The sequence below is a fragment of the Pieris rapae genome, chromosome 22 (genome assembly GCF_905147795.1).
Source record: "Pieris rapae chromosome 22, ilPieRapa1.1, whole genome shotgun sequence".
Lineage (NCBI taxonomy): Eukaryota > Metazoa > Arthropoda > Insecta > Lepidoptera > Pieridae > Pieris > Pieris rapae.
In genome coordinates this window covers 435,114-461,392 of record NC_059530.1, presented here as the reverse complement: position 1 = coordinate 461,392, position 26,279 = coordinate 435,114, and the positions used below count along the sequence as shown (strand labels likewise).

General features: G+C 33.5%; 1 protein-coding gene across 1 annotated transcript in view; it reads right to left on the bottom strand.

Annotated features, from left to right (window-relative positions):
- LOC110998959 (Kv channel-interacting protein 4-like) overlaps window positions 1–25,911 on the bottom strand; it is a 29,659-nt gene extending 3,748 nt beyond the window's left edge. Inside the window, exons 1-6 of the mRNA XM_022267780.2 lie at window positions 25,836–25,911; window positions 17,412–17,473; window positions 8,152–8,282; window positions 7,572–7,641; window positions 2,258–2,328; window positions 57–269 (exon numbers count right to left, since the gene is read on the bottom strand). Coding sequence (XP_022123472.1) covers window positions 57–269; window positions 2,258–2,328; window positions 7,572–7,641; window positions 8,152–8,282; window positions 17,412–17,415 — 489 coding nt within the window. The 5' untranslated portion in view covers window positions 17,416–17,473; window positions 25,836–25,911. The remainder of the gene's footprint in view (window positions 1–56; window positions 270–2,257; window positions 2,329–7,571; window positions 7,642–8,151; window positions 8,283–17,411; window positions 17,474–25,835) is intronic.
- Between the last annotated feature and the right edge of the window lie 368 nt (window positions 25,912–26,279).

Genomic DNA, 26,279 nt, shown 5'->3' with positions numbered 1-26,279 from the left:
AGTGTAACTTTAAATACTGAAAATAAAGGGCTTTTTATTTATTTTATTTTACATACATTAAAAATCCGATCCACGTGCGTCTCCGCTTCAGTACGTTGAACCGGTGGCAAGGCAGTGCGTCCCAACAGCTCATACACAGCGCGGACCACAGACACCATCTCTCCCCGGGAGATCCTTCCATCGCCATCAACATCGTACAAAGCGAACACCCAGGACACCTTCTCTTCTATAGATCCACGTGCTACACGCGATAGTATTTCCAGAAATTCCTGGAGTAGAAGAAAAATATTTTAAATAATAAAAAGACCTATTTACATAGCATTTTTTATTTAATATATTATATTATTTATAATTTATGCAATTATAGTTATTTATTTATTTTCTATTGATACAGTTCTTTTTCTTTGACAATAAGTCAGTCTGTCTCACTCTAACGCAAACCAGCTGCATCGGCAGCACTTATGCTGTATCATCGATCTCGTCAGAGAGATGTGAATACGCAGTGCTTTCTGTCCCACTCTAACGCACCTGCGTTACGTCACCGTTCACGCCAGACTGATTTGAGACGCAGTATGCGTTTTGTTCCGCTCTAACAAGTACTGGCCACACCTTTATAACGGCATCGTGTGTTAGGTTTATTATCGTTATGGAATTTCTTGATCGATCTTCGATTTCTTGGTCGCTGTTCTAAAAGCCCGCGAGAAAATCAATAGAATAGCTTAAACCTGAGGCCCAGAGTAAGGGTTGCAGGGCTGCTGTTTTGGGAGGTATACTTAGGTATACCAGCCTCTTCCAATTCTCCCCTTTCCTGAAACTGCTCAGTTTGGACATTCCTCTTTTACATCAAATTAGTGTTATTATGTAATTTCATTTATAAGGTTTATAATAATTAAGCGTTCGCTAAATATATGTTAAACGTCCAAAAATCAATTTAACACTCAAACATGCCTCGTGAGAAAATAAATATAAGAAATAATAGTACGATGGAAAGAATAATGCCAAACATGACATTTTCGTTAATATTTAACATTAATGTTACGATATGTAATGTAAGGACGATGAAGGAACTGAATGCATCCTTCATTTTGTTATGACCGCAACTTGTTGCCATAAAATAAAACATTACTATATTGCTGTGAAATTCTACCAAAATTATACTACCATAATATTATGGTAAAGTCAATAAAATTAATCAGTGGCGCTACAACCTTTTTAGGTCTAGCCCTCACATGTGTTCATCTCCTTCATGATCATTTTTGTTAATCTTATAGTCAAGAAGGTGATCAGCCTTTTCCTGGTAGTCATTTAGGGCGAATAAAACCTATTACTATCTTCAGAAAAACGTTAATTTACAGGTATCACCCCTATCGTGCCAAGCCAATTACTTTACGAGTTATATCAGTATTAGGTACACGTCAATACGCTTAAAATTTCCATTCTACAGCCATAAATATCTCATTTAAATGTTGAAAATATTTCTGTCGTTTTCTACTAAACAATATATGATAATGTCAAACATAAATATAGATGAAATCTACTATAAAATATGGTAAATTGGCAACACTGATATGATTTTTCTGAAGTTTATTACAAACGACAACCCTACGTCGTATTATCGACGATTTTTATAGTAGACCTTTCATATTTTATATTGGAATGTTTTTTTTATGATATTGGCTATCGAATACTGCTGAGCCTTTTTGAATGTAATGGCACTTATGTTGAATAGAGTTTTGTTCGCGGGTCGACTTATATAATCCTTTGCAAATTGGATTTACGTACAGAAAAATTTGCTAATACATATTATGATTTGTTAGAATATATTTATGAAATTTACTATAGTACTTAATACTATTGTAATAGTTTACAATAGAAACCGTATTAATATAAGAAGTAAAATACAAGTATAATATTAACAAAACATAAAACCTTTTAATAACTAATAAAGATAAAGACTGACCAATATCAGTCTCTGTACTGTCACTCTGCTAGTTCTGACCTATCAATCTAATAGGCAAGTAGGTGATCAGTCTTCTTTGACACACGCCGTCTACGTTTTGTGTCTAAGGCAAGTTAGTTTCCTCACGACGAAAGTAAATCTTCATCGTTCGAGCGAATGTTACATTGGCGAACAGCTGGGGATGGAGTCTACGACCTCATGAGGATAGCAAAAGGCAAAAACGCACTAAACTAAAGGCACTTGGCTAACACTTGGCTATCAATAATGTTAATATACACTCATATTGAATTTAATTACCTCAAAGTTGAGTTTTCCACGTTGTTTGTGCTTCACCGTGTTGAAGACGAAATGAGCATATTGTGTGGCATCTGAAACATGGTAAAAATCATTATACTTTATGTACCAATTTGAATTAATATCAATAACACATAATTTGGCGAGTGCCCGAGAGTTTACACCCTCTACGCCCTTGATTGCGAACTGGTAGTAAATGTAAATTTAAAATAAATTTAACATATTTTTTCTGTTGCCGTTTATATGTGTACTTGGTTTAAAAAAAATGGAAAAAGTCAGCGGTTCGACTTTAATGTTAAGGGTTGTTGAAACAGTCAACTGCTGAAGAACTATAACCATTCCCAGGCTTATCATCACGTACAGACTTGGCAAGTACAAGACCTCATTGCCCCATACTCCACGCATTATAATAAACATTATAGATATAACACCGTTAGTTGATGGTAAGAGTTCTAAATTCAATTACTAAAATACTGCCCCTAATATATGTATAGTTAGAAATTAACAAATAAAATTACTAAAAATAACCAAATTAAATTACACGAAATTAACCACAAATTTAACAACAATAGTAACGTCCTATATCTAGTGCGAGCGTCGAAGAAGTGCGCCCGACCATACAGCGCGCCGTGCTTATATAGCCTGAAAACCAGTTTAGTCCAGTATACCCCACTGCTACACGTCACTTGACTTTTTACAGCTTATTCGGCCTCTCCTGACGACGGTGCGTCCTCGCCCGTGTGATGATAGGCAGGTTGGCATGTTGAAACTTGACCTGCTGATGACTCTTGTATCACGTGCGGTGGTTGTGGTGAAGGACTATCGTCATCATCAGCGCCACCTAAAAATTACATCATTTTTGTTATTATAACGTTAAATTAACATAACTTCATCGAAAGTAAGAGCGCATCCATTACTTTCGACACAACATTAGTTCATTTTTTTTTTTACATAGCAAGAGCGTCTCCATTGCTATCAACAGTAAGAGCGACTCCATTACTGTACATCACACTAAGCAAGAGCGACTCCATTGCTTTAACAGTAAGAGCGACTCCATTACTGTACATCACACTAAGCAAGAGCGACTCCATTGCTTTTGATAGTAAGAGCGACTCCATTACTATCACACAAGACTCCCGCAGGTCTTTACCAAAATAGTTACTACCTATATGATAAGCAGTTCTAATAAAATGACAGTTTTCACAAACATTTATCAACATACATAAGTTTTGAAAAGGCAAGTAAAAATTACTTACTCTCAAAGAATGCGGCACACACATCAGGGGTCCATTCCCCGCGCCAGGGCAACATGTATTCCGCGGCAGCTTTACCATAAGAACCAGCGACTAATTTTAGTTCATATCTGTCCTGCGACAACGTCGCTAAAACCACATATGGTCCGCGCATACAGGAGTCTAGCTTACCAACAGCTTGGCACAAATGCAAAATCGCCGCCATTGAAATGCACACCCTTGCGAGTCAACCTCGCAATGCACGATGTCTTCATATCTTGACCATTGCTAATGACTCGGCATAGATACTCGATCTCCGTAGTCTGAAAGTTACATTTTTTTTTTTAAATTAATGGAAAAGCCTGCCTGGGTCCCTTACCCTTACCCCCATCTCTGACACATCATGTAATGTACCTAAACCCTCTTCTATTGTTTTACTAGGTAATAATACGTCATATACACAATTACAACACACAAGGGCTCTGCCTAATCTATGTAAAATCGTAACGTATTTGATATAATTCGTTGATATACAACCTGTGCATTACCTAATTCTTATGGCATCTTTATGTACTCATAATGACCCTCAGGTGTTACGAATCTCGGGAGTGGTGTCGATTTTTTTATTTAATTTTATCTGGTGAAAGCCAGTAGCCATATCAAGGTAAATATAATAGGTAGCTTTACCTAGCCAAACAATATGGTCCTCAATTAACGGAAGCGGGTATTTTAACTGTCTTTGAGTTTTAAGTTTAAAGTCGACACAAAGCCTATCTGAATCGCTTTTTTTTCTTTACAAATCTCTATCTCTAATTATTTATTGATTTAACACATCTTTTATGATATCTCTAACGCGTAATTTTTCATCATACGACATTTTATAAGGGCGGTAAACTATAACTAATTTAGCCTACCGCTCGACTCGGAACGCTGTCGAACAAAACAGTCCTCCGTTTTATGTCCTACCTTCTTTCAAAATGTGCAAATAATTTTGATATTAGAAAACTGCCTTTTATCTAAACTTGAATTGTTTGTAGATTGGGTCTCTGGTGCGGTTCCATACTTAGTTTTTTTTTTAGGACACAAAATTTGTATATGACCAATTTCCCCAGATGAAAAACAGTTAATATTAGACTGAAAATTATCTCGTTTTCGGGAATTATCTCGCAAATTTGGCCTTTTAACGTGATTTTGTATTATAGAGCGCGGTTCTAGGGGCTTGGTATAAAATGAGAGGATTTTAACTAAGCCTTCCGATGATAAATTAGCACAAGTCGCGGCGGCGCGAACTTGTGGGTCCTTAATACCCCGAATAACTACTGCGACAATTAACTTTTCACTCATTCCTCGTATAACACGCAATACATGAGATAACTATCAGAGTCTGTTGTCATTACGTCGAATAAAATATTTGCTAAGTCGCTACGGAAAAAGCTATTTAAATTCTCTCAACTATGATCATTACTAAGCCACTCATTTAGCCACACTTTAGCATCCCCTTTCAAACAGTATCCAATCAGAGATACACACTCACGGTCATCCCAATAATTAGACAACCGCGCAGTCTTCCTGCTCACACCATATATCGAAATATTTGAAAGACGGATCAAAATTAGAAATATAAATGGAGTTAGATCTTACCAGAATTGTGCTCAAAGCACTTACTAGTTTGTCGGTCACCTGATTAAGTACCAGATCAGTGCTTGACTCGCATGCGCTGCTTGAACTTGGCACCGGAGCGTTCTCAGTACCATTGTGCGAACCGTCAGTACCAGGTGGTAACGAGTGTCACTTAAGGAAGAAAGCAGCAAATCCGATGGTGTTGCGCATGTCGGTGCAAAGGGCCGATCCCCTCGCGGTGGTGTTGCTGAGCACTGTTGTGGTGACACCACTGGTGGACATAGCTCAGTCGCTTGCGTCGGTTGACGGTTTAATATCGACTGTAACGTTTCTTCAAGCCCAGAGACGGGCACACCGTCTTATTTTACGTGTTCGCCGCCTACCCTCCATTATTTTTATTAAACGTATAACACTCGCGTTTCAAACTGACTAAAATAAAACCACGTGGGCGTTAATTTAAACTAATCAGAAATGAGAACGAATCCCACTACTGAAGTTAGAAATTAACAAATAAAATTACTAAAAATAACCAAATTAAATTACACGAAATTAACCACAAATTTAACAACAATAGTAACGTCCTATATCTAGTGCGAGCGTCGAAGAAGTGCGCCCGACCATACAGCGCGCCGTGCTTATATAGCCTGAAAACCAGTTTAGTCCAGTATACCCCACTGCTACACGTCACTTGACTTTTTACAGCTTATTGTATATTATCATCTCATTTACTACCTGCATAAACCAAAGTATATCGCGTATAATGAAGTTGACTTCATTAAAACTTTGCACATCGCCGCCCTCAGACCTCCACCGGGTTATAACAGGGATGTACTCGAGCTAATATAATACATATATATAATATAATGCAAAGAGAATATTGAAAATATTATATCATAGAGCCTTGACAAAATCAATTAGTTGCTGATGTAATTTTACATATTTTATGTTTTATAATTCTACACATTGTATTTATATATTTTTTTATCTCGCACAATGTTTTATTGTTTTTTTTATTACTCTTTAATATATACATACATCATGAGCACACCCCACATACACACCATCACGTACATACCCACACTTTTACATCATCACACAACACAACTAATTTAGGCTTAGTTAAATAAATTAAATCACAATTAGTCAAATGTATTAAATATTTTTTGTTTGTTTGTTCCCTTTTTTAAATATTTTTGTTGTTAAAGGTATCATGTATTCCATCTTTGGCTATATTCTCAGTTTATTTGTTTGTAATTATATATAATTTATGTTAGCTGTAGGAGTACTAAATAAATAAATACGATTTCGATATTTGTAAAAATGCGAGGAACATGTATACTAACAATACAATAATACACCTGTATAGTAATTTTATTCTATGAGTACATTATCTTCACATATAATTATTTAACTAATGTATACAAATATTGTAATTCCTATTTTAAAAAAGTAAGTGTGTTTCTTGCTCATTCTTCTCCACTCGGAACTTTTGATAGGGACAACTAGAATCATCTTTATATGTTATTTAACGTTCAAAGGTACCATTTCAGGTGGTCCAATTGGAATAAATGAATTTGAAAAATAAATTAATACCAATAAAACGTTTTTACTTTTTATTTAATAAAATAAAAAAATACGTTTATTTTGGAACATAAGATCTTCTAGGTATCACTTATTCCACGTCAATCAATTCGAACTTGTAGGCATCCCTACTCATCGGCAAAGACAGAGGGTGTAGGCCGAGAGAAAAAGCCGGCGTAAAAAACTCTCGGTACTCTTTTAAAAAAGCAAATCATCAAACAATATTTAAAACAAATATATCAAATTAATTAGAGGCAGCCTGCCCAGCACTAGTCCCAGGCCCTTTTATCAACTAGAAATCAAGTACTAGCTAAGAGTACGTCCCCGTACAATCGCGTACATTATATAGCGATACACGCACACAACAAGTGGGAAATACGAGAGTTGGAAAGAAAGTTTAAATAAGATTAATATATTATGAACCGGACTGTACCCGTATTTACAATCAAGAGTTTGTTTAATTAATTAAAAAACTTTTTCCCCAAATTAAAGCGGGATGATCGTATTAACATGACCTATGGTCTTTTCTTGACTGTAGATACAAGTTTATGTGCTTATACTATTATAATGATGATATATGAGCTTATACTATTATAATGATGATATATGATATATATGTGAGAAAGATGTATACTTACTAACAATAATATAAATGGCCTATTTTAGTATAGTGGTTTTAATCTATTTAATTGTTTTTGTTTAATTGTTTTAATCTATCTTTAATGTGAAGACAATTTGTAGTACATTAAATGTTAATAAAAAATGATTATAGTGCGTAACATATCTATATCAATAAAAAATGTTTACACCCTGGAGGACCAGAGTTCGATTTCCGAAACAATATTTGCCTCGCGTGGGCTATAACTTGTTAAAATGTAACTCACCTCCAAGGGGAAAGAATTGCGAGAAAATATTCTTAAACGACTCCTCGTCCACTACGCCTGTCGGACACTCCTGCATATTAAAAAGAAAAATTATGTTAATAACGTACCAAATATAGTTAATTTTCATTATTGAGTGTATTGGTTGAAGGTTCCGAACCTACGTTGAAGATTACTGTTTGCGCATTTAACCATGACACTGAGTAAATTTATAATTTTTAAACAAAAACGTCTTTAATTTTCCTGCGATGCCTGATGCACTAATTATCATCAGATCCTGTTACCACACTAGGATATCTTCTTTCCCACATAAAAGAATCATCAAAATCCGTTCATAAACGAAACAAAAGTAATCACCGAACACACATAATATCGAATTGAAAATAAACTCTTAGGAGACTGTCTTAATGATGAAGATTGTCTCGATGATGAAATCTTTTTTAATAATAAAGACATACTTAATTATAGAAATCAACTTAATGATGGAGACTGACTTTGTGATGAAGACGGAATTAATGATAAATATTGACTCAATGATGAAATAGTATTAATGATGAAGACAGACTTAATGATGAAGTCTAACCTGCTTAAATCCTCGGTACATGAGCTTGATCTCATGCTGCGTGAAGCGAGTGGTGGACGCCAAGGTGGCGGGGGGCTCCGGTCTGTAACGGGCGCCTACCGCCCACGTGTTGGGGTCTTCGATGTCGTCTTCTGCAAAGCAACAAAAAAGAACATACATTTTCTCTTTCCTAGGTTACAGTGTATGTTTATTAATAAAACAGAAATCAGAGAAGCTAGTTTACTAATTACTGTATTACTATATATAATATGACTATATTATGTTTGTAATGGCCATCAGCCATCTAATTGTAAGGAATTCAGTAAGGAGGTGCGGTCATATTGGGAACAAGAAAAGAAAATATGGCCGAGGTCACCAATATCTTTTCCACATGTTTTATTTAGGATTACGAAATAAATATTGAAAATCGTATTGTAAAATTAAACTTTAATAAAAACTGTTGGAATATTCCAAACAGAAGTTCCAACAAAGGAATTATATGCAGAAACATTTCAACAGTCTAATCATGTTAATTAGACTGGATCGCAAACATTATTAAATGTACTGATTATAGAATTCATCGTAATTAGCAATAATTATTTGTAAAATACTGTCAAATACTGCTTAGACGTATTGTAAATGTTTATAATAATATAGTAATCATTGCACGCGAGTCTCGCCTTTTTCTATATTATCTCCTTTTTTCGAACGAAAATAAACACGAAAAGAACAGAAATTTAAAGGCCGGAAAATGCACACACATTTACACACTACACATCAACAGGTATGTGTTGAGGTGTAGTGTGTGAGGCCTTTTCAAGCAGGCATCTTTGTGTTTACTAATTGCGTCAACTGTAACTAATTACTTTTTACAAGTATTACCCACACATTCTCTATGCTTAAAAACGAAATGCATTTTTGAGGATTCCTATAAAATTAATTCGTTAATGTACTATTATTTTTGAAAGCTTTGAGGATGGGGGGGGGGTTTAAAATGCATACGTAATAGTTGAAAGGCCCCTAATCTTCCTAAAATAAATATCGAAACTAGGACAAGTTTCCAAAATTTAAAAGTGCAAGGTGACCTTACTCTGAGTAAGGTCTCAAATTACACACCGTCTCGACCCACATTCGTATGTTTGTCTTGTTGCACTCACGACATAGGTCCTCAAACTAGCATGAAGTTATATATGTGCCAGGAAATATTCTAGTCGCGTTCTATTACTTATAAGAATCATAATTTAATTTGATTAGAACTGATTCGTTTTTATTAATCATTATTAATTAACGAATATTGTTACGATTTAAGTGATAAATCGTAAAAAAGGTTTTTTTCATGAAACATTTCAAAATTACGATTTGTAGACATGTCGAAATATTTTTTTCATGTATGAAGGCTTGCAAGGTTGATCACGTATAATATAATAATCCAAATGAAATTAAATAAATAATAAATTTGCTCATAAGACCAAAATATTTCAGTCAGAACATTAAAATACTTTTAATGATCAATACAATACTTTTTATTATATCAATACAAAAATTTTGTTTTTTTGTTTTTATATTTCTTATCTTTATTAAATTCAAAATCTATATAATTATAAAATAATTATAAATCTTTTTTCTTGCTTCTAAAAAAGCCCATAATACTACTCGACCAATGGCTTATGAATAGTGGCAAATAATAATTCAAATCTTCGTTAACTTTGAGAAACGTGTGCATAGCCGTTATAGAAGTACAGTGAGACAAAAGAGCGACATTTTGTGTTATTTAGACGACATTGTTGTGAAACCACTCACGTTTAATATTACCTTGAAAAGAAGTTTCTTTGAAATTCATAAGTTTAATATTCATGTTACACTCGCAAACTTCAGTCTGTAGCACTCATCTTTTTTGTTGAATGATGTCTTATTTTTATGACTTTAATTGCTAATGACTACTGTTTAGCAGTTTTTAATAGCTTTTAAAGACTACCAAGCTAGAAAAAATTCTTTAAACCATTGCTTAAACATAATAAATATATGGTCAAAAACTTAATTGTTTTTTTATTACATTTATATTACCATTTCGTATTCAAGGTACTGTATCCGCGGCATATCTATGGAGCTTTTGCTATATTAAAAAATATTTATATATTAAATGGGACCAAAGAAAAGAGCGTACTAATTCTTAATAGGCCGGAAACGCACTCGCGAGCCCTCTGGCATCGAGAGTATCCATTGTCGGTGGTATTACTTAACATCAGGTGAGCCTCCTGCCCGTTTGCACCCTGTTCTATAAAAAACCCTAATGTCTAAATGTCCTAATAGCTCCACCAACATGTGAGTGTCGAGGCTATTCAACTCCTTGACACCACGGAGTTAGTGAGAAGACTGAAAAGGACAAAACAATATGAACCAGTGAAATATGATAGTGCACGTTAGTATTAAGTGCGAAACAGTAAGTGAAATAGAACTCAAGAACATACTTCTTTAAAAGAGACTGTAAGTAGTGTTATTGGACACTTCCTTATGTTAAAAATCCTTTTGAGTAAACTCAAACTCAAAATATCTTTATTCATATAGGTAAACATGTACACTTACAAACGTCGAAAAAAAGAAATTAAAGCAATTGTAAATTTGCATAGTTCGCAAGTCAAGGGCTTAGAGCGGGTAAGAAGAACTGGCAAGAAACTTTCCGCCACTCTTTTTAATCACTAAGTTTAAAGTCATACAAATTGTTTGAACTGGAGCATTTAAGTATTCGTCAAATTTATAAAAAGCTTTATTTATTAATTTACTTTTTCTTTCTATTATTTTAATTGATTTAGTGAAAATTCTCTAATTTCGAATAGAATTTCTATATAAAAGTTGTTTATCTTCTAGAGCCTGGTTGGTCGTACACTCAAATTAGTTCTGTATCGCATTTTTTACTGGTGAAAGTCACCATTTCCTTTACAATCGCTTACATTTTTCTATACAAGGCTTCAAGAATATGTTGACCAGATAGTGTCATAATATTTAATTACTTAAACTTTAACCGTACCGACTCCCTCGGAGAAACACAACAAATACCCGGAAGTAAATTACGTAACACTTAAATTACTGATTAATCTTAAGTTAGACTAGATCTTAATATTCCATGATGTCTCAGAAAGACACATCTAAAAAAAAGGTTAAAAGAGATTATCTTAGGTGGGGCACTGGGATTTATCTTCGCCTGGTAGCTTTGGTATGATTAACACTGAAATGTTTTACAGTTAACCTATAAACGAATAGTAACTAAGTTAAACTGCTGTCGCTTTGCTCTTCTAATTAACCTATTGATTGACTCTGCGTTAACTGTGGTTTGAACTACAGCTGCAACATTTTGATGATTGTGATTAAACATTTATAGATATGACGTATTTATTTCCGTAAATTAAGTTCGGTAGCGGTTTTTATGTTAAAATATATGTTTAATTAAACGCTGTTTGAAGTTAAGTTTCAACTAACTTTAATTATTTAAAATATGATCTTATAACTAACATACAATTAGGCCTAGTGAGTTGCAACACCAACAAAAATCTAATTCTCTCCATAGATTGTGTTATGTGTTATTAAACATTTTAACATAATATAATGTTATATAGATAGTGTGGGTTAAAAGTAAAGGACTCAATTTGGCTCCTAGTGTGCGATGATTGCTAGCATTTGGTTTGCGCTTCAATTATTAACTAACATTAATATAATTAACTTACTTAACTAATGTTAGGTTATATAACATGGTTACAATTTTTTTAAGATTTAAAAATGTGACTGGCCTTAATAACCACTCGTTAAACATTATTTTAGGCCATTCTTATATAAAGTACATAATGCCATATATTGTATAGTTGTTAGTGTGAGGCAGTGGGAAGAAATTACGAAACATTTAGATTAGGTTCAGGTCTATGGATAGAAATATTTAATATGATAACTAAGGCAACGAATACCCGTAAAGTATAACTATAGCCACGTGTTTTAACAACGTGTTTGTTAAAGAGGCTTAAAGCTGAATTAATGTAATCAATCAATTTAATTGAGTTAGAAATTGAAAAAACATGGTTATCAAATATAAAAGTCGACTTACGGGGTTTAATGAAATGTGATATCGTCATAACAAAGTATTGGTGAAATGAAAACAAAATAGTTTTTTTTGATTACCACTATTTTGTATAGATACAAAAAGGGAGTGAGTCTTTGGACGCATACGCCAATCAATTGGAAGAGAGATAGATGCGACGCAAGCGTACAATGAGCGTATCGGGACAATGAAACATGCTTTTTCATGCGTGAAGATGGCGTTTATCGATTTATTAGACGTTGTCAAAAGATATTGGTAACTTGAGGTTTACCAAATCTTAGAAGAATCTGTCGCAGCAAATGCAGATTTTTACTCATTTGTAAACAGTGTCAATAAAGATATGTAAATACATGGAGAGATCATATACTGGTACATAATCATCTATGGGGGCTTAGTATTTAATAATTTACAAAGAAGTTTCACTTCTGACATGTGTACTTTGTTCGCACGCACATTTATTTTCATATACCTCTTGCCTTTTTGACTTTTCATTATTCATTATAAAAAGGTAAAATAAAAGTATATAATACAAGTGAAAGTAATATAACGGATATTACGTTATACAGCCTATTAGGCAATCTAATTTGAGATCTTGAGTGTTCTTCCACATGTCACTGGGGAAATCAAGTACATTGGTCATATATAATAAACCTCAAAGTTAACAGTATTTGTCAGTTATATTCAGGATTTCGTGTCTACTGATTCGGTATTTTTTAAGCTAATTAATTTTTTTTAAATGTAATAGGAGGCAAACGGGCAGGAGGCTATGATGTTAAGTAGTAGCCGCCCATGGACACTCACATTACCAATAGACTCGCAAGTGCGTTGCCTGCCTTTCAAGAATTGGTACGTGTTTTTCTTGAAGGACCCTAAGTCGAATTGGTTCGGAAATACTTCAGTGGGCAGCTGGTTCCACAGAGTGGTGGTGCGCGGCAAAAACTGGAAACTCAGCTGCTGTTAAGTGATAGCCATGGACTCTTATTGCCAGAAGACTCGCAAGTGCGTTGTCAGCCATTAAAAATCATATTATAAGAAACCAATGAAATTTTTTTAACTCAATAATAGTAGTAAATATGTACTATTTATATATTCAGGTGGGACGCTTCATTTACATATTTCTACTTCTACCGTGTTATGATTATTCCAGTCACGTATCACATTGTAATCTAAATGCAGCATATGTTCAAAAATATTCGAATTTTAAGGCAAATTTACATATTTATTACTTTCTTTTGAAAACTAAATTAAAAAGCCGTCTCTTATTATAATATGCAGCGATGCCCTTTATGGGCGTCCCGTAAGCTCCTTTGCCCCTTTCCAAAAAAAATACAATTCTACTGCAATAAATTTTTCAATATGGTAATAATATAATTAATTAGTTACACAGTCTGTTAGTAATTAATTTTTAGTGTATAATGTTGTGTTTCCCTGTGAAATTAGCTTTTATCAATATTTTTGTTTATGCTTCTTCGCTCTTTCGAAGGTTGACGATAATCAACTTAAATTTGGATTCCGCGCTTCTGAACATCGCTTTTGACCAAAGCATTGTCTAAGATTCCTCAATGTGTGTCTGCAGCTCGTAAGACAAATTTATTTTTTGTCATTAAGTTTAATAAATTTTTGTATACCAACTGTTAATATATTTTAGTAAAAAAGCGCTGACTATGCCACTAAAATGCTGTGAACAGATGTAATTGGACTTCAGGCTTTCAAATGTTGTTTTGTGTGTTATAAATGCATGTATTTAACCAATCTATTTTCTGTTTCTGTATTTTGTGTATGACTAGACATTCTTTTATTATATATTATCCCTTCCATTTGAATCTTTGTTCATGCATTTCGACGGTCAGGAACTTTACTCCAAATCTATAAATAAAATATTATTAAATGCTTACACATTTATATATTTATTATATTTATATACTAGTGACCCACCCCAGCTTCGCACGGGTGCAATGCTGATGAAAAGCAGGTTTTTATTATGTATTGTTATTTCCGTCGCTGGAAAGCTTCGATAATATACACGTTCGATCGCTGTTAAATAAGCTGTAATGGGCTGTATAGATCTATATTAAATGAACAATGTATTCAAGGTATTTAATTGGTTAAGGATTAATGCTGTATTGATTAAAATCGCTTCGAAAATTAGCCATTATTTGTCGTAAAAAGTAAATGACAAAAAAAGTTATTGTGGGTTATCCATAAGAGATAGACATATACCATAATGGACTTTTCTGTAGACCTTTGCAATGTCTATAATACTTAGTACATTATTTTGATAAAACCCGTAGGGTTCAGCCTGCGTTTGCAATGTAAGCGGAAAAAATGTAATTATTTACGACATCACATTAGAAACCTCAAAAATAACAATACTTCTCCACTATTTAATGGATGTTATTATACATATAAACCTTCCTCTTGAATCACTCTATCTATTAAAAAAAACCGCATCAAAATCCGTTGCGTAGTTTCAAAGATTTAATTATATTCATCGCATACAAAGGGACATAGGGACAGAGAAAGCGACTTTGTTTTATACTATGTAGTGATAATCTATAAATTTTATGCCGGTCCTTATTTTTAGCGGAGCAGCAATTGGAATGACTAAGACATCCAGTGTACTCCCCAAATATTATTCCAATAGATTAAAAATTGCAAGGTACTTCAACTCGAATGGGGCAGTCGAAACCGTCTTCAAAGAATTTTTTGTCCAAATGGTACATACTTTGATTAATTATATATACTCTATTTTAACAAATCTACTTTTTGTTCCTCCCATACAAAACGCCAATTTCATCCTATACCTATTTTCACTCTAAAATATGAGTCTATACGACCCAAGACGAGTCTACACAATATTTTATTTAAGTAAGAAGATAGGCATTTATGTATTAAATTACAGTCCATAATCCCATTTCAAAATAACTGTAACAACGCCGTAAACTTTTTGAGAAAAATAAATATTAAAGTTCTCTCGAGTTGACCTAGTCTTGAAGTGATAAATAGTATTATTAACTGCATGTCTAGTGCCGCTCAGAGATGACCTACACTGATACTATTATTATAGGACTTGTTTGTTTTGTCTCTTGTTTAAAAATTGGGTTGACGATACTTATTTACATCGACATACAGATTTCTGTTTCATTGGTAATATTTTAAAGAAAAAAATGTGTGCGTGTGTGTACTAGTGTACACACGTAAGAAGTGAAACTTATTTATGACCTGATTTTTAGAATTATGCAACTTTCTTCATATATTGCTAGAACGCGGAATAAAAGATGGACACTGGAATAACGAAATGGACTGGACCTATTGGAAAGAGATGTATATGACGACAAAAGAAAAGATGGATTGCTGGCTTTCAGCTGCACCAGGTCCTCTTCTATGTCGGTCTTGCGGTACTTTTTGGGTCGCAAAGCCAGCGGTTCTTATAAGTTTCACTCATGGGTCTTATAAGGTCATTCTTAATTCATATTACTTAAATATCCTCCTATAATATATAGCGTTGGTGGGCTGAAATGTACGTTGAAAGTAGGGAAATATGTTAATTTATTTACAGTGGTTTATAAATAAAGTCATCAGCAGAGGTTTACGATTCTACATGATTTCCCTGGCTGTTGCGTGAGTTCGTAAAGGTACTTTGAAATAATACCGAATAATATCAACAAACATATACAATTTATTGAAAGATACGCGTTTCTTATACCCAGTGAAAACACAATGAACCGTGCAAACAGACCGAAATGTAATTGTGACCATCAATCATTTGACGTTGAGTCATTCAGTGTGGCCATGAAAACAATAGGTTATTCTATACTAATATTATAAAGAGGAAAATTTGATTGTATTTTTGCATTGAGAAGGCTCTAAAACTACTGAACTGATTTGAAAAATTCAGATTTAGAAGCCTACGCTATACTTGACAAATACCGGCAAACATCTTGAACAAATGTCCTTGCCTGCGCACAAGCAAGTTTTAGGTATCACAAGGGGGGGGGGGGGGCATGTACGTGATTGGTTCAGTTGACGTTTGTGTCCCGCGCTGCGACATGATGCGCAAACATTCCCCCACTCTTTTGTTTAATGCTCAAAGAGTTTGCCTGTATCTGTAAATATAGGCAATCAAATCCAAAAAAGTTAGTGTTCTATATGAAATTACGATACTGCAACGATGTCTGAAAAAATCATTAAAGATAAAATCACGTGCACTGCCTCATCGACAATAGAGCTACACTTTGATAGAATACATTAATTACAAAACAGACTATTTTCATTTATAAACCTATTACAGGGAAACGTATTGGCTGTACATGATTATACTGTTACTGAATACATACATTACATGTAACGGACGTGTTTAATCGAATAAATCTTTATATTTCCAAATTTCATTCATGTGAACTTCATACGAATCAAACACTTTCATGAATCATAAATTGAAATTCATCAATGTTACAGTGACAGTAATAAGATAGTAAATACACAATCTTTCACGATCATATAATAAATATATTTTCTAACATATAAGCTTTCATGGCCCTACAGCCTTCCTCACAAAGCACACTTTACGTTGCTTTGAACAAATCGTTCATACACTAAGCTATTGTCTGCGCAACGCTTTCACTTCGTTATCAACTGTTTCCATTCTTAATTCAATAGAGAATTTTAACCAAAGAATTAACTATTATATTACTATAAATGGTTTAATTTTCAATTAAACTATTCAACAGCATTCCATGATTCAATTGAGGCTTTTTATTTAAAGAACGAAAACTCTTTTGAAAAACCTAAATTCTCGGTGTATTTGAATTATTTTAACTAAATTACGTTTTTTCCTTTATTTCTGTTTAATTTTGTCAGAGTTACAACAGAGAAGGTTTTAAATTAAATTCCTGGTGAAACAGTAATAGAGCTTACACACGCAGAATGATCTAAATTACCTTATGACGTACGACTAATACTTGAGGTCGTAGGTTCGAAAAGGAAAATATCGTAAACGTACTTATCGTATCGTGCGTCAGGCACAGAAGGCTGATCACCTACTTATCTATTAGATTGACAAATGACCATGAAACAGTTATAGAATCTGAGGCCAAGACCCAAAAAGGTCGAAGCGCCATTGGTTAACATTATAACAATAAATATAATATCTACGCGAATATTACAAAGCTAAAGTTGCTCTATAAAAAAAACTTACCCATTGTAAATTCCGCCGTGGTGAAGCCTTTTTGAACCTTCGGGTAACACTTCACACTTACACTATGAAAAATAATTGATGAGAAGTGAATACGGATAATTTAAATGAATATGGTTCAGAGAGTCATGGGCCGTTCGTTTTAAGTTTACAGGTGATATTTAAATATTTAGGCGCCTGGTAGATAGAACCAGTGACCCCATAGATGTTGCTTTATTCGCCCAAGGTATATGTATCGTAATACAGCGAGAAAATGCTGCCAGTTCTAAAGATACACTGCCACAAGATTTCTTTAAATTATCAAATAATATATTTTTTATAATTATTATTATTACTATGTAGCTTATGAATATCGTCGAGCTAATGTGACAAAAGCCTGAATTGGTTTATATTATATTCCTAAAAAAGAACAATAAAAACAATAACTAAGCTCGAAATGTAATAACTGAAATCTATTATTTAAAGGAGTCCCTTTAGGCAAGGTTCCGAAGATATTGTATTACACAAGCATTATATTATAATATTAATTCATAATTATTTTTAATTAATGATTAGTTTATTGTATTTCATATTTTAAGGTCTGAGGTCCTGGGTTCTATCCCCGGCTGTGCACCAATAGACTTTCATGCATTTCAAGACTTTAAAGATAGAAAAAAATATATTCATTATTTTATATATGTAAATGAATTGTATTAATAAGTTTCATGGATACTGTAGACAAGGTAGCAGACATGAATATAAAATATAATAATGGCTACGGTTTTAGGCCTGGGCCTCACATCTCTATTTCATGATCACACTTATCGACTTACGATGGTTTCCTTTACCACTCGAGCGAATGTTAAATGCCTCATAGACAGAAAGTGTATCGGTGCACAGCCGGGGATAGAATCTACGGCCTCAGGGATGAGTGTCACACTCTGAAGCCACTAGGCCAATACTACTCATGTATAATTTTAAATAAATTAAACTAATCAATAAATAATTTAAAAAAAATTTAATCGCGAGAGGATTTTTAATGTTATTTGTTTTAGTGTTTCCTGTTCTATCGCTTTAGGGTCTGGTGTGATATTTGATACCAACTGCACGACCACGAATCTGTCATGACTGTTTTTTCCAAAAATAGGGAGAAGTTAGAGATGTAAAGAGAGATAGAATTAATTACTTATGTGTAAAGCCAAACCGTCAATCCCAATATTATGTTCATAACGAACTAATAAAATCGTTGAATATTAAATCGTTCTAATAAGCGTAATTCATGGTTATGTGAAATCAATAAGGCTTTATACGCACTAAAGGTTTCTCTAAATTACATTATCTCTAATAAAATCTCTAAATATCAACACATAGTTTCATTTTACATGATTATGGTAGTGAAGTAGTCCGGTTGGATCAGATACAAATAGCCACCATAAACTAGATACTAACGCGAGGCACTATATTAGCTTTATTAAGTAATGTACAGTAAGATGGTATTAGGATAGACCTTTATTCAGACCCCAAATAATTGTATGCTCCTGGCCAGATTCCAAGTGCTAAAGTAAGTAGTCTCCCCTATTCTAGATTAGGGCTTAATTAATATAACCTAGGTCTAATTTACTTGGCATCCGGTTTTAGGAGATGTCACGATGAATGCAACACGACTTGCAGCTGAGTTATATCATCAGAAGTCAAGACAGAATACGAAATACCACCCGTATCACCTCGAAATCCGTCAACAACTGTGCTTTTTTGAGGCAGATTTTCGTTTTTTTTTTAATAGAACAGGGGGCAAACGGGCAAGAGGCTCACCTGATGTTAAGTGATACCGCCGCCCATGGACACTCTCGTTGCTAAAGGGTTCCCGAGTGCGTTGACGGCATTTTAAGAATTTGTACGCTCTTTTCTTGAAGGACCCTAAGTTTAATTGGTTCAGAAATACTTCAGTGGACAGCTGGTTCCAGAAGGTGGTAGTGCGCGACAAAAACTTGCCTGCCACCACTACGTGAAACCAGCTGCCCAGTAAAGTATTTCCACCAAACCATTTCGACTTCAAGAAATAAGGGTACCTCTCTCTGCGGGCAATGCACTCGCGATCCCTCTGGTATTGAGAGAGTTAATGGGTATGGTGTCTCAAAATATAGTTGATATTTGTGCGATTAAAAAAAGTAAGTCCTGTGTCAAAAAATGTTTGTATACTATTAAAGTACACATGTGGGAAATTATTTCTTAGAAACAATAAAATTACTTATGACTTATGAGTTTAACAAAGTAATTTCTTGAGCATCGAGGAAAAATAATTATTCCTCGGTGCTAAAAATCACGCTAACATATGAAACGTGATTAAATAATAAAATGGTATGCACCAAATCCTATTCAAATTTAGTAAAAACCTAATTTACATTGCAATCAGTGTGTGGACGCCCTGGGGAAACGAAATGTGCAGATTATGGAATTGGAGTGTTGCCAGCGCGATCATATTGAAACTCAACCAATAGAGATAAAGCTTATATTTGCATTTGGGAGGATTGTCACATTGCTTAGCCATTTTGATTTTAAAATACGAGTTTAATAAAAAGAGTTTGAATACTTGAAGTATTTGACTTAAATATTTAACCGGATATTTGATACAGGCTGATCGTGACGTCACTTTGTAAATATATTTGTATATGTAATTGTGTATCTCAGTAGAGTAGTGTTTGACTCTCAGCCTTGAGATCGTGGGTTTGATTCCCGGCTGTGCATCAATGCTTTCTATGTGCTTTTTTGCTTGAACGGTGAAGTAAAACAGGGAAATCGCCTTGCCTTAGACCCAAAAAGTCGAGTCGAGTCGCGTTTGTATGCAACGAGCTGATCACCTACTTGCCAAATGATCATGGAAGACATGACATCAGACATTTAAGGCTCAGACCTAAAAAGGTTGTAGCGCCACTGTTATTTTTTTTTTTTTTATTTGGTTCACAATTGTATGTATGAAATCTATATAAATAATAATGAATCGTAAGATATATTGCTTAGCGCAATACTTGAAGACTGAACTAAGTATTTTTTTTATTCCTGGAACTCTGAGAAAAGTTTTGAACGTGAAAGTTTTTATTCCGGAAAAAAGAACGAAGCAAAGGTAGCAAAGCAGTTAGATACCTCACATAGGACCAGTCAATTGTCAACTAAGTCTATAATATAGATTGTTGATGGTGCATCTTATATCAGATTAAATTGTCACATTTAATTAAGTCCAATGATGGAAAATACATTTTGAGTAGCAATAATTAGAATAAACATTTATTGCATTGTTCAATTAAACTAACACATAAAACTGTCGAAACAAAGCGATAAAACTATACGACGGTATTTGCATAATTTTATTGTAATAACTTCATTCTGTTTAAACCATTCTATGTAGATCTGTTATTCAATTGTATTTAACTATTCTTTAGAAAAAAAGATTTATATAAACGTATATAAAAACGTTCAAACCTAATTCGCTGTTTTGCTAATGATTTTTTTCTCTACTTTAAGTACCAACATTCTTGGTTATTTTATTTTATTTTTTTGTGTAATTGTCTTATCTTGTTTACGTTTTTAATTGTATTTTTTTTAATTCCTATTTTTAGCAAAAATTATGTTTACATATATTGCCGTACATATTAGATAGAAGATTTTATAAAATTATCAGTAGATTTCGTAATATGTATGATGTTGTAGACTTAATAAATTAATAAACAAAAAGTACTTATTTCAATATTTTTTTCTCCAATACAATGGTACATTATAAACAAAATATGGAAAAATATTTACAACTTGAAAAAGATGGAGCACTGGAATTTTGTACTTCTGTGTATTTTGTTCATAAATTAACTGTTAATGTAGCTATAGTATTGACATCCGCATGACTCTCCGTCTTTTTATTAATAAAAATAAAAATGACCCCGCAAAGCTAGCTTGTACAACCATTTCTTCAGCAAATTGTAGGATTAAACGCGCCAAATCTAATTTCAAAATATCGTCAGTAAACAACCAATTTTATGGGACGAAAATTCAAATAATCCGTCCCTTTTTTGTTTTCTAATTATGAAAGCAATACGTATAAAGGAATTTATAATTAAAAGCACGGAGACAATTTTAATAACAAAATGTTAATCGCTTACGGTACACATGCGTTATTACATTTATTTGCGGACTGTTTTAATCTGTATTTGACCGGATTTTTGATGGCTTGATTGTTTCTCAAAACAATGTGTTTATATTTATTATTTTTGTGGCCTCCTATACCTGACACTTTTTAATCTAAGACAAGCCGGTCACCATTCGAGCGAATATTAAATGCGAACATAGACGAAAAGTCAATTGGTGCACAGCTGGGAATCGCACCCGCGACCTCAGAGTTGAGAGTCGCACGCTGAAGCAACTATACTATATATTAACAATTCATTAGCAATTAATAATATACAAAATTAAAGTATACAAATAAGTAAGTAATTAATTAGCCTAACATAAATTCTATTTCATAATTTATTTTAAAAGAATACAGACCGTCGTTAAAACATTTCAAAGCGTTTTAAATCTAAAAGATTAAAATAAAAAATGTACTCTCATAATGTTACGATCCTTGAAAAAGTGAATTGCGAATGGCGGCTGACTGAATTTAATTATGAATTTGTATGTGACTGAAACGTTTTTACAGTAATTAATATAACTTGGTTAAACCGACGCTAATAACGAAGTAATCTGAAATCCACGGTATTATAACGAGATTTTACCGTTAGTTTTCACTCGGCTTGTGGCTTTATAGCCTTATCAACTTGATCTTATTTTGTTAATCTCTCATATTACTCCTAATTAGCTACGTTTATATTTTACACTTATGACTATAACTAACTAAATTTCTTTATCCAAATTATTACCATCTGAGCGTTTTTCAAGATACCGCCGCCCATGGACACTCTCAATGCCAATGGGCTCGCGAGTGCGTTGCCAGCCTTTTAAGAATTGGTACGCTTGTTTCTCGAAGGACCATAAGTCGAATTAGTTTGGACATGCTTTAGCGGGCAGCTGGTTCCACATAAAGGTGATATGCGGCAAAAACTGTCTGAATAAATGCTTATAGCACGTAATATAAATATATAATTACCATTTCTCAAATATATAATCAATCAAATAGGTATTAGATGTGCCAATCTCTCAAATAATCTTAAAAGGCCGGGAACGCACTCGCGAGCCCTCTGGCATCGAGAGTGTCCATGCCCGTTTGTCCCCTGTTCTATAAAAAAAAACAATCTCTGAAGAATATTCTGATACCACTCAAAGCCTCGATCTAAGTAATATTTCAATTATTTCTGTCAGTACACATGCGCAAACTGTAAAAATAAATGTAAACAATTTATATTCCAAACGAGAATCAGCCAATTAACACTTCATTACATTGAAGCAAGTTATCGATTCAATACCGAAGGGTTGGAAATAATAAATGAGAACGATGTCGACATCTTATCGTTAATTCTGTTTTTTTTTACAGGACAGTGAGCAAATGCCCATGGACACTCTCAATGACAGAGGGATCGCGAGTACGTAATGGTGAATGTGATAAAACACTTTATTTATTTTATTTTTTACTTTTGTAACTTTAATGACATTGTAGTTTATGACATTTTCCTTTGAAATGTAGAGGGAGGGTAAATGTTGCTGAGTTTCTTGCCCGATCTGCTCAGAACAAGGCCTCCCGGTACTTTTGCGAACGCATGGCGTAGTTTTGCTCTTTCGCGAATTTAGTAAGCATTTTTGACATTCATAAGCATGCCCTAAGACGCATCTAAACTAAACGATATTTTCTTGAAGGAAAGTTATTTAACGCAGTTGGCCTGCTCTCTATTCGAAATGCACCTTCATACTTTAAATGGGATTTGGATGAACTAATCTATATGACGAGGCTTTAAATTACCGCCGAAAAAGTGTAAGGGTATGACTACTGCAAGAGCTGCAAGCAGTGCTGAGTCCACATGAGGTCGTAAGTTCGATCCCCCGCTGAGCACCAATGGACTTTCTATCTATGTCTGCATTTTTTTTAGCACAGGGGGCATTCGGGCAGGAGGCTCACCTGATGCTAAGTGACATCGCCGCCCATGGACACTCAATGCCAGACTCGCGAGTGCGTTGCCGGCCTTTTAAGAATTGGTACGCTCTATTCTTGCAGTGCCCTAAGTCGAATTAGTTCATTTAACACTAGCTCGGAGCGCATTTAACACGGCACAGGGAAACGTGAGGAAGCCGACGAGCTTTAATCAAAAAATTCGAGGGTGAGTGTCAGGCACAGAAGGTTGATCACCTATTAGAAATTATAAAGGGATAGAAACTATATGCCGCTAAATCGTACTCTAAGAGGTACGATACTAAGAAGCTTCGTATGGCGCAGAGCATTGTTGTGACTGCTTTATCGATTCAAATAAACGACAAATAATTTCGGTGTATTAATTAAGTTAACGAAATACATAGGTTAACGCTCCTTTTTCAATGTCCGTTGAGTGAACTGGCAAAGGTTCTATTCATAATATGCATATTAAGTTATATAGTTGCATAGTAAGTTAAGTATTGTATGTTTTTATTATGTAGTTTTGTTTTTCTTAATTAATTTCATATGTTTTTTTTTGTTTTAATCACTTATTGATCATACTTGTCAATTTAGGGCCAGATGTTAGGGCAGAAGTGTTTATAAATAAACTTTAAAAAAAACAACATTGAATTTCTTCTCTTTGGCGGGCTTCATAGAGCCTCAGGAGCTGTGTGAATGGGAATGTACTGGTGAACCCAGAGTTGGATCTTTAAAGAATAAGTTTCGCACAGCAAGTATGCCTCAGATCAAACTTTTTAAATTTATTTTAGCATTTCAATTATATTACTTATTAATATGTAAGTACTATTGTTAACAATCTAATTATAATTTTGTCCTATATACATAGTTTATAGATGTTTTAATTAATTAATTAAGTTATTGAAAACACAGACTTTGTGTTTGAAAATTCAAAATGGTGTGATTGAAGCATCAAACTTAAAGCCTATTTTAAAATACATTTTATTATACTTGACACGTTAGACCTGATAATGTTATTTGAATGATGCTTTCTGATAATACAACACTTGCTTTGTGTTTTAGCTTGCAAGGCACACATTTTCATTTTAGTTTCTTCATATATTAAAATCTACTGATTGCTGTGCGTCATGCGACCAACGCAGTGTATGGAACTTTTAACAAAAACTAAAGTGAATTTAACTTAAAGCCTTATCTATTATAAAACCTGATTGTATGATGGTAATGATCAACCTAACTATTCATTTCGAATCAATTCCAGAACTTCCAGCTCATTAACGCAATGCGCAAGCGAGCTGTAAGTCTGGTAAATATAGCGCGCTGCAGCTGGCGATAATAGCGGGAAAACTGGATTGCCGATGCGCCATTTTTAATTTGATAATTTAATATACTTAAAGGCTACTAATATAATATTTACTAGCATATTGTGACTTACACAATAATAACCCTATGGACTCGTGACTGTCTGCTTGAATAAATAAATAATTCTTATTAAATTGTATCTGATAGTAACTTAAATTTTATATTTGAAATATAACAAATGGTATGGAAACAAGTACACTTATGAACGTCAAAAAAATTAAATTAATTGTAAATTTACATCTACAATTAATTTCTCAAATCAAGGACGTAGAACGGAAGAGAAGAACTGGCAATAAACTCTCTGCCACTCTTTTTAATCGCCAAGTTTTTTAATTAAACAATTTAAAACAAATAAAAGTAGATATTTCACGAACCCAAATTGGTTTTTGTTTCACTGTATCAATATCTGTTTAACAATGTATGAACTACAAAGCCACGAAGGCAAATAAATATTTATAAAACATTTAATCGTTTTGAAATATAAACTATATTAATATCAGTTATTATGTTACATATACTTGCAACTATTTAACTATATTTTATTATCTATTGTTTAATATTGGTATTTATCTTGCCAAACTTAATGCTTACAAGTTATCTTTATCTAGTTAAAATCAATAAATATTTTTTATAGTTGCGTAGATTACTGATTCCGTTTAAAAACTATTTTTAAAATCAGTATAAAAATATCTCTATGTATGAGATACATAAAGTGATTTTATAATTGTATATTGAAATATTTTTTAATTAACGTTATTGGAACTAAATCCACTTACCGCGTTTTATAAGTTTTAAGTTTTTACTTAATTTTCAAAATATATATTTTTTTATTATTTCTATTCTGAACCAAAATTAAAATGATCTGAATCTAAATCGATATAAATTCATCGCTGCATACAAACCAAAATGCATAAAAATCTAACATTGAACAGTTCATTTCAGATAATGTTGGCCCATACTAAATGTGTATGCCCAAAAATGATATGAAATATCAAAAATATTACGTGTGTATGTATGTCGTGTTCGTGAACAGGTGGTTTTTTGAGATACGAGAGCGAATGGACGCTCAACGCGACGGCCTGCGAACGACTAAAACCTGAAGGCTGCGTCCCGGGATCCCTGGCGGTGTAGGGTGACCACAAAAACCGCATAAAGAAATATTGGATTGAATGGAGTGTTTGATAAATAATAATTAAATGTTACTGTGTCATAATGCAATCAAAGTCTGTGTTAGTAAGCGATTTTGGAAGCATATAGTAAAATAATATGTTTATCTTTTTAAAAAGCAAATCATCAAACAATACCACAATATTTAAAACAAATATAGCAAATTAATTAGAAGTAGCCTGCCTAGCACTAGTCCCAGGCCCTTCTATCAACTAGATAATCGCTAACTTTAAAGTAAGCCTTTTTACGCAGATTTATATAGATATTTAGATTGATTCTTT